Genomic DNA, 10,092 nt, shown 5'->3' on the forward strand with positions numbered 1-10,092 from the left:
TCAGGATGTCAATAACGGAGTGAAGGAAGAAGGATTTTTGTTTATATTTTAATTATTTTTATTTTTAACAAAGCACAAGAAAAGGGAACCAGTCAGGACAGCACATTATTGATATTTATTTCAGTCTATGATTTTTCTGCAAGTTGTTGCAGCAGCAGCACCCCCTTCAGATGCTGCCTCCCAATGCAACTGTCTGTGGCCTATGTCAAGCACAAGTCCTGCTAATACGACATACAGTTTCTTTTGCTGTCCAACAATGAGGCTAAAGTTCCGAGTCTTCTTTTGTGGTTTTTGTATCCAGGTTACTTGTTTCACTTATCAGCTTGTATGCCGGTTGAGGGTGAAACCTTTGATCAGATACAGATAATTGTGTTTCGATAATTGGTGCACGGCTGGAGCTTCCACCACAAACACCTGCTTGTTGTTGAAGCTGGCAGTGTCCTCTGTCTCTTGAAGAACATGGTGTGCTAAAGAAAGAAGTAGAATGGTGGGGATGGGTCGTCACGAAGCTTCCGCAGGAAACTGCATAGATAGTCTGGCCATGTCAGGTTAAACCAAAGAGTTTTATTTTCAGCATGTGCCTGCATCGTGCCATGCATTAGCATAACCCCAATGCATGGAAACTGCGCCATCTGCACCACACCTTGGATGACATTATGTCCAGGTTGAGGACAGAGAGAATAGTTTTAAAGAGGGGTGAAGGAAGCCATCTTTGTCAAAAGAAAGAAAAAACAACACTGAACTGATGGGGGAGAGTTGCAGTTTCAGCTTTCATGCATCTACAATCCCTGCTTTGCAATGGTGGACACTGTAATCAGTAGACTGCTGTGTTGTTTTCTGAGTCCTTTTACAGAAACAAGTAACAAGCTGAAGCCACCTGATGATGTACTGACATGTGGAGCCACTCGGCTACAAAAAGTCTACACCACCTGTTAATTCTTCATCATAAAAATGCAATTAAAAAATGACAACCTTGTGTCCTAATCAAATATCTATTAATTAGTATACACCTGCACTTGGCTCTTAAAAGTTATTTTCATGAAAACACAAATTCTAAAATATTAACACAAAGAAAAAAAAGACAGTAAACAGGAAAATCAAGGAAGTTCTGATAAGATCCCTTTAAATTGTTTGAGAAAATCATCAGGAGTTATTGGTTTTCTGACCTGATAACTAGCTGTTATTATCCTGGAGGTTGCTTTCACATGTCATTACTAAGATTAAAATTCTGAAGAAAACTTGTTTATCTGCTACCAATAAAAGCAAAGATGCTGTTGTTCAGTATATGTGTGCTGTGTTCAATATTTGTGTTTTATTAGCTTTTTGTGACCCCATAGGGAAATGTTGAAAATACATTCATAAGCAATTGCTTATTGTTCAGCAAAATGATTGTTTTGCAAAAGCCAATGCATTATTGGATTTACCTGCTAGAGGCTTGAGGTAAGTTTCAGATGTACATGGGTATTTTGTAACTTTGGGTTTTTAGAACAAAAGAAGACATGAGGTAAGTGTCATTAGGCAAAAAAGACGTTCAGGAGGGTTTTTACTCCAACCAAGTTTGACCTTCAGATGTTCAGTGATTATCTTGCGCAATTGATTGCCAGTCCACAGCGGTTATGAGACTGGACAGGTTGCCACTCCTTCAGAGGGAAACACAGAGACACACAGGACAAACAACTATGACACTTTACATATGCATAAGGACAATTTAGACCAATCTTTTATGTTTTTGAACTATTGGAGAAAGCTGGAGTTCCCAGAAAGAATGCAGGGATGCACCAGGACAACACAGACTACATGCAGAAAAACACTAAGACCAAGATTTAAAGCAAGAACCTTCTTGTGTAATTTATTTATCAGATTTTAGTAGTATTGACTATGAGTAAAAACGTCTAAGGCATTGATTTAGAAAGTCTCCCTGAATTTGCTAGTCGTCTCTATTTTTTGTTATGTGTAGGAGTTGTAATAGATCTAAAACTTCAGCATGTCAAGCACTGAGGACTGCAGTTGATCACTCCTAATAAAATATGACAATATATCTTGGTCTAGTGATTGAGTTTGTTGTAGTGCATGTCCACCATGTCAATTTATAAAGCTAAAGAATAGATTAATGAGCTATATTACTGGTTTGTCTGTATTACTGGTTATCAATAGTGAGCACTCACTTTGACTTCACAAACAGAAGAACGTGGCTTTAAATGCGGTAAGGAGTTGGCAAGCTTATTTATAGACAGAAATTTGGGTTAAAATGCAAAGACTCTTGTGTCTGTCTATAAATAACCCCTTAAATATGAGCACATTTTGAACAATTTCCTATATGTTCTGATTATCACAACCTAATTATGTCCAGTGATGCATAAAGAAAATAATTTGCCTGTACAGATTTTAGACATTTACGACTAACACATCTGCATGAGGTGAGATAATATAGTGACATGGGATAAATTTTATACAATGTCTTGGTGACTTTACAGTCATTAAAGTACAATAACCAAGACAAAGAACCGGAAAAGGGAAGAGCGATTGTGGCGACAAATGTTCTTTGATTGGATATTTAAAAAAAAAACAACAACAAAAAAAAACAAAGACATCCTGGAACACCACACCTCCTTCTCTAACTTAGGCAAGAACAAGTCTGTCAAAGAAGGTAGTGTCAAGATGGATCTTTTGTTGGTTGCACTGCTTCTCCTTCCTCAGGGATGTAAGTTAAACCCGCATTCATTTAAATGTTTCATGTAGTTGAATTCCTATTAGATTAATGACAGCTAATGTCTTTATTTTACATATCTTTTGACATCGTCTGCCATTTTCTTTATTCTAATCTTACTTTTTAAATTTTGTCGTACTTCTTTCCAAAATGTAGATATGTTGGTCCCAGTGAAAACAGTTGCTCTTGGTGAACCAGCAACTTTTACATGCCAATTTCCTGGTAATAAGCTGAGCAACAATGAAGTCCAGTGGTACAAACAGACTACAGGGGATACTCTTGCATTGATTGTGAAGCTGCGGAAGCATGCAGATCCTGCATTTGGGCAGGAATTTTCTTCCTCAAGAATGACTGCATCAAAAAATGAGACTGTTAGCAGACTGACAATACTGAGAACAGTTCCAGAAGATGAAGGGATGTATCACTGTGCTACCATCGATTGGGCAGAAAACGAATGGCAGGGGACCTATTTGTATTTAAAAGGTAATGTAAAAATATAAGTGCTTGTATTTGTTGCTGCTTCAGCAACTTTGAACAATTCTGTCACTTATGATGAAATATCACCTCTCTCACTAAGTTTATTATCAGATATAATTTTACCTGGTGAGATTGGAAAATCACTTCCAGTACAACTACAATTCTATATGCTCACCTGTAATTGCTCTAAAAAAACATTGGGACAATCAAAATAAGATTTTATATTTGAATTGCATAAGCCTCACCCAAAACTAAGTGACTTCATCACTTTGGGAATGAAAATTTTAAATAATTAAAGCCACTCAGAGACCAAGAAATTAAGAAAAACAAGAAAGAGAGAAACTGTGGGTAAATATGTTTTCAATTTGACTCTGTCCTTAATTTTCTAAATTGTGTTTAAAGATACTAAAAACGTTTCGATTACTGTTTTTTTTCTTAAATAGAAAACGCTGAGAGGACATCAAAGCATACTATCGTTCAACAGCTGACGGCAGCAGATTCGCACCTTCCAGGAGACTCTGTGACTCTACAGTGTTCGGTCCTCTCTAATTCTGACAAGATGTGTCCAGAAGACCTCAGTGTATTCTGGTTCAGAGCCAGATCACACAACTCCCATCCACACATCATTTATGTAGATGGAAACAAGCATGATGACTGCAATAAGAGAAATGACTCTCAGAGGAGATGTGCATTTTCTAAAGACATCAGCTCCATTGACAACGGTACTTACTACTGCGCTGTGGCCACATGTGGAGAAATATTTATTGGAAATGGAACAAAAGCCAAAGTTCAAGGTAACTGTATAGTTTGATGTATGATAATTTTCTATTTTATGTATGATGTATATTGGAAAAAAAATATTGTGACAGTAACTACAAAGGCAATTAGCTTTTACTCATTGTCACTCAAGTTTCCCTCCTGTTTAAATAATGATTTAGGGTTCAACTTGTGGTTCCAAGATATCAACACAGCTTTTCTTCCATTCTGCGTGGTTTTAGCTTTAAGTCTTATTTCAACAGTTGCGCTGATATTCTCCATTAGCACAAGCAAGTATATGGACAACAAAGGTAATACAAGTTAGCAGTTAATTTCTGTGTAAAAGTGCATCAATCCTATTAATATATTTTTTGTTCCAAAAAACAGCTGGTGTTGACCTACACAAGTACTATAGTCGTGAGAAAAGACGACAGGTGAAGTATTAAAATGTATATTTTAATTTTAATTGTTAAATTTTGTTGTAGTTATATATTTTGATCAATCTTTTCTATTTTCCAAGGGGGGTGAATATGGACCATTGTACTCTGTGGTTGTCTTCAGCATAAGAAACCAGGAAGTGGATCCCTGAAACAACCATAGAGACAGAAAGTTCACACCAATCAAAGTTTTTGGACTCAAGATCTTTGGTGTCACCTGTAACTAAACATTGAATAGATAGTTGTTTAGATCATATTGCTTTAGTAAAATAAAGAGAACTGTGAATAAAATAAGATGTATTATATTTCAACTCTATGCTAAAAACAGTGTGTTGATGTTTTTATAAATATGTTTTGTCTTTGTAAGAAAATATTTAGGTTTTTTTTGTTTTGTTTTTGTAATAGAGCTGCCTACCTGTAGGATACTTGAAATGTAATGTTCTTTGTTCAAAATTTTGTCCAGGTCTTCATGTCCTTTCTGTCTTTCTTTGCTACTCTAAATTCTTTTGTGACCAAAATTATTTTTCTAATAATAAAAAATTTATGTGAACAATAATTTACCAACTCTGTTATCTATTTGTTTTCTATTTGTCATTCAATAAATGTCTTTATATGTGGAAAAAAGAGCATTTAGGAACTGATATGATTCATGATCAAGGTTTTGATCTTGAAACTATTAAGAAAAAACACAAGGAAAAAGGTATTTTCCTATGGAAAATGTGAAAATATCATTTTAACCTGATGCAATCAAGTTAAAATGCAACTGTGTGCACATTTACTAAGCAAGTGAGTATTTTTATCATATCTTTAGGGGTATTTTCTGACCCCAAGCTTAATGGATTTAATCATACCCTCCCTGTGAATGAGAGCGCATGAGGCCAAGGGAGGATAACATTGTATATCAAGCTGTGGATAATGATTAGGCAGCCTCTTTTATTTAGGCAAAATGGTGCAAAAAGGAGATTTAATTGATTCTGAAAAGTTAACAATTACTAAACTTATCTCAGACGGATTCGTCACTTTTGAAATTGCGTGATGACAAAACCATCACATTTTGTGGCAAATAGTCTACAGGGTTCCAAGAAAAGTGTTGAGGAAAAAAAAGACACAAGTTAACTGCAACAGATTTGAGAAGATCCTTGAACCTTGACGCTTCCATGTTATCCTCCAGTTCCATCGTATTCCATAACTACAACCTACCTGGAGTACCTGGAAGTACAAGATCTTCAGCCTCCAGAGACATTGCCAGGGTAAGGAAGGCTGAAACCTGACCGCTACTGCACATGACACTTAAGCTGATGGGTCCAGTCTGAACCACGACATATCTGAAGACACATTTTTCAAAGGATTTTATTGATGAAATGAGAGTGACTCTTACTGGACCAAATGAATGGACCTGCGACTGGATCAATGGGAACAGAGCTCCACTTGGAGTCAGACAGAAGAAGCAAGGTGGAGGAGGTGTGCTAGTATGGGCTGGTAATATTAAAAATTACCTGGTTCAACCTATACAGGTTGAACCAGGTAAGATTTGAAATCAGCTCTCAAACTTACTGCCAATTTTCAGAGGATACTTTCTTCAAGTAGTGGTACAGGAAGAAGTCTGTGTCTTCCAAAAAGACAATGATTGTTTTGGATGACAATGTTCCATCACATGTGTCTAAGTATTCATCTGCATGGCTTGCTAGTAAAGGCTCCCTTACTGAACTGACCTGAACCCAATTGAGAACTTGTGGGCAGTTCTGAAGCAGGATATTTATAGTGAAGGAAAACAGTCAACCTCTCTGAGCTGTCTGAGAGGATGTGGTTTGCTGCTGCACAAAGTGAATCGTTAACAGAACGAGAAAGTGACATGAATGGAAAGCTTATCAGTGTTGGTGAAAAGAAGGGTGGCAACACTGGTCACTGATTTTTGCTAAAAATATCAAATGTTTATTGGAAAGTTTGGTGGTTTTTGTTTCTAGTCCTAAAATAAATAAAAATGTGAGATGGAAAAATGTGTTTTAATTTTGTTATTTAATAATTCTGTGCAAAAATAGCTTCAGAAAAATTGTGAACATACAGATATTTTTCTCAGAAGAGTGAAACATCCATTTTCCTTTCTTAAACATTTGTGTTTGAGGTTCATTAACATTTTGTATCAACCATAAAACTGTAATTGGTGATCAATAAACATAAATCTCAAAAATGAGACATGCCTAATAACTGTCCATACAGTTTAGAGGTTCATGTGTAAAATGTCACTTATTTAAATAGAAAGCCAAAGGTGACTTAATTAATATTTAAAGGTGCCAAATTATCCAGTTATGTCACAGTGGATAAAGGGTGAAATATTTTTCACATCCTCCATTTTCCACTTTTGTTCTATGATTTATATGTGTTGAAGCAACTCAAAGGTTCATCACTAAGAAAGAGAGGCACCATATAATCTTTAGATTCTCTCTGATCTGAAAAATAAGCTGACCAACACCATCTCATGTAAAGGATGGTACAAAACAACTTGGCTGCTATTGTTAAAGCAGTGAGTGCATTCAAAAGGCCTACATGAGGATCCGTACATAGAGGTCAGTCCTTTAGGGACTTTTGGTTGGGAAATCCCCCCTAAGTCATACACGTATTGTTTAGTTTAAAAGTTGTCAGCTGGAAACAATTACCCTTTGTTTCTTCAATCTCAAATAAAGAATTTGAAATCACACTGGCCCCATGATCTCTTACCACCACCAAAGAGTAATCGTCTTTTTTTAGACTTCAAATTACATGTGACATCAAAAGAGAACTTATTTGAATCAATGAACGGGCTTCAGAAGCAAGTACTTTCTTGTGTCAAAATCAGGTATGAAGTTCAAGTCTCTTCTTGTGTGGCTTTTTCTTTCCAGGTTACCTCTTTCACATATCAAGATGTACAAGAGCTGAAGTGAAACCAGGGTGAAAACTGGGGCCGGGGGTCGAGTTTTTGTTTTGTGAACAGATGAAAGCAGACTGACAAAAATAAAGACAAGCAAATGCTTTACTGAAGCCTTGCAATTTAAAGAGACAATTTAAGACGTGTTGATTTCAGTAGTAATTTCAAAGTTTGTTGAAATGGTCATAAACTCTAAGTTTGTCTAAGTCTAGAGATTTGCTGCTTAACAGTAAACATCAACTTTCTTCCAGTATATTTTAATCCAACCTCTGGGATGGTACTGTCCATGGTACTGGACAATCAGTTGGACCTTGTTGTTGTTTAAAAAACTAAATATTCAAAAATACTGAAAGAAGATATTGAAGCAGAATAAGCTTAAAATACTTGTTTCAACCATCCGGCATCAGGAATTTATATTTTGTAGCATTTTAAAACGTGATCAGTACAGTCGTGCATATTTTCTAACAAACTATTACTGGTCTGATATAAACAAACTGAATTGAATTGAACTGAAAGCAATAAGAGGTGGTTGAAAACAAAGCAGAAGCATGAACACTAAGCACAGCATCATCTGTAGAGAAGAGCTTGTCATTCATCTGTATCAGAGGCTCCATTCACAGAATCAATACTTGGAAGCAACACTGAGCAACAACCTTGCTACAACTCGACAGTCTTTCTCGGAAAAAATATTCAATATTATTCTTAAAAAACATAGAAAAATGACCAATTAGCCAACATTTTACATGATGAACATTTTCACATTTGACAAGATCAAATAGTTTTTCTAATGCCACTCATAGACTCTTTTTCAAAGGAAAAAGTTGAACTTTTCTAACTAAAAGCTTGAAAAAGTAATTAAATGAGCTACACTAAGACAGTTTATCTGGTCCAGAAACTAAAAAGTTGAGGTATTACCCCTTGTTACAGAGTACTGATTGAAATGCAATGACTGTCATATCTATTGATTGACTGGATATGGGGTCCAGATTTAAGTAGCGACTTTAATTGCCTGGCAATGTCTTAACAAAAATTGTTCTTGTATTTATAACTTGCTGTGAGAATTACTTGAAGCTTCATCATTACATTGCAAGAATTTGGGACAACGCATCTTAAAGGGGGGGGGGAAGACCACTGTGGCAGGAAATGCTCTATCATTGTATATTTGGAGATAGCCAATCAGATCGCTCTAAGGAACATAAGACCTCCTTCTGTAACTTAAATATGAAAAATTGCTCCTATGAAGACATTTGTCAGGATGATTCAGTTGTTGGTCGTACTGCTGCTTCTTCATCAAGGATGTAAGTTCTTATACTTTGATAAATATGTGCCATTTTAATTTGTACCTGTTTGGGTTTTCAATTGCCCTATTACCTTACTTTCATGTTGTGGCTTTTTGTAACTCAGTTATCATGTTGTTCTCTTTTTAAAATACGATGTAGATACCTTGGTACCAGTGACCACAGTTCCTCTAGGTGACCCAGCAACTTTTACATGTTCGCTTCCTGCTGAAAAGATTAACAATAATGAGCTTCACTGGTACAAACAAAATGCAGGCCAGACGCTGAGATTAATTGTAAAGCTGCGAAAACATGCAGGACCTGCTTACGGGCCAGATTTTTCTTCCTCAAGAGTGCATGCATCAAAAAATGAAGACATCAACAGTCTGACAATTCTAAGCACAGTTCAAGAAGATGAAGGGATGTATCACTGCGCGGTTATTGACTGGATCGAGAATTATTGGCATGGGACCTATTTGCTATTAACAGGTAATGTTAAAATAACTGCTGAAAGCTGGATTCTATGTTCAAATATTTATTTTTACCCTGTAAAACATGATAAAATGTTAAAAATATATTGTCAAGAGGTTTTAAAAATGTATTTTCTGTAGTTTTGTATACCTCATAAAAGAATCTGTCTCTGGTTTAACATTTTTTTCCTACAGGGAGTATTGTGATATTGTTTTAACTAGCATTATTTGATGACAAACCAACATCTCAATAAATGTCTGTCATATGTCACAATAGTTACAATTAACAAAATCTGTGTTCTGTGCTTCAGGAAACTCTGCAAATATACCAAAGTACCAAATTGTGCAGGAGGCAAAAGCATCAGATCGAGATCATGAAAGCAACTCCTTGACTCTTCAGTGTTCAGTGATGTCTGACTTTAACCACAATGCATGTCCAGAAGACATCAATGTGTTTTGGTTCAAGGTCAAATCAGATCAGTCTCATCCAAATGTCATCTACGTTCATGGAGACAGAAATGATGAATGTCAAAAGAAATCCAATTTGCAGAGGAGGTGTATGTTCTCCAAGAACATCAGAGCATCTGATACTGGGAAATATTATTGTGCTGTTGCCTCATGCGGAGAGATTTTCCTTGGAACTGGAGCAAAACAAAATCAACAAACTGGTATGATTTTTAGAATAGAAAAAATAACTGCTCATAAAGTAATAGAAAGTATTAGTAAAAAAAAAAGTATTTTTTAAAGTGACAGTATGTTTCTGTCTTTTTTGTGTAGAGCAAACAAAAGACCCAAAAAATAATGCGCTGGTGATAACAATAACATGTTTGGTCATTTCGGTCATTGTAAATGTTATTTTGATCTGCTACCGAACCCCAAAGGCAGCATGCAAACAAGTTAAAGGTAAGTATTGTTTATTGAATTTGAATAGGTAAAATATCTTAATAGCCATTATTACTCAAACTGAATAACTAGAACATTCAACTTGCTTGTGTTTTTCAAGTATAACTTAAATATAAGATGAAGTAGTTAACTATTTCTTGACTTTATATATATATATATATAT

At 35.7% G+C, this 10,092-nt stretch overlaps 2 protein-coding genes across 3 annotated transcripts in view; both read left to right on the forward strand.

Annotated features, from left to right (window-relative positions):
• Positions 1-2,865: 2,865 nt before the first annotated feature.
• On the forward strand, positions 2,866-4,529 carry LOC103136928 (uncharacterized). Its single transcript, XM_016670562.1, has 5 exons — positions 2,866-3,190; positions 3,628-3,978; positions 4,123-4,251; positions 4,328-4,374; positions 4,461-4,529. The coding sequence occupies exons 1-5, from the start codon at positions 2,866-2,868 to the stop codon at positions 4,527-4,529; spliced, it is 921 nt and encodes a 306-aa protein (XP_016526048.1).
• A 4,005-nt stretch (positions 4,530-8,534) lies between these two features.
• Positions 8,535-10,092, forward strand: part of LOC103136832 (uncharacterized) — a 2,796-nt gene continuing 1,238 nt past the window's right edge. The window contains exons 1-3 of one of the 2 annotated variants that reach the window (XM_016670571.1): positions 8,535-8,577; positions 8,719-9,045; positions 9,804-9,929. In XM_016670571.1, the coding sequence (XP_016526057.1) occupies positions 8,535-8,577; positions 8,719-9,045; positions 9,804-9,929 (496 nt within the window). Of the gene's footprint in view, positions 8,578-8,718; positions 9,046-9,344; positions 9,695-9,803; positions 9,930-10,092 lie in introns of those variants that run through there. The other variant, XM_016670572.1, reaches the window with a different exon arrangement.

This window comes from Poecilia formosa, unplaced genomic scaffold (genome assembly GCF_000485575.1).
Source record: "Poecilia formosa unplaced genomic scaffold, Poecilia_formosa-5.1.2 Scaffold35, whole genome shotgun sequence".
NCBI classification, from domain to species: Eukaryota; Metazoa; Chordata; class Actinopteri; order Cyprinodontiformes; family Poeciliidae; genus Poecilia; species Poecilia formosa.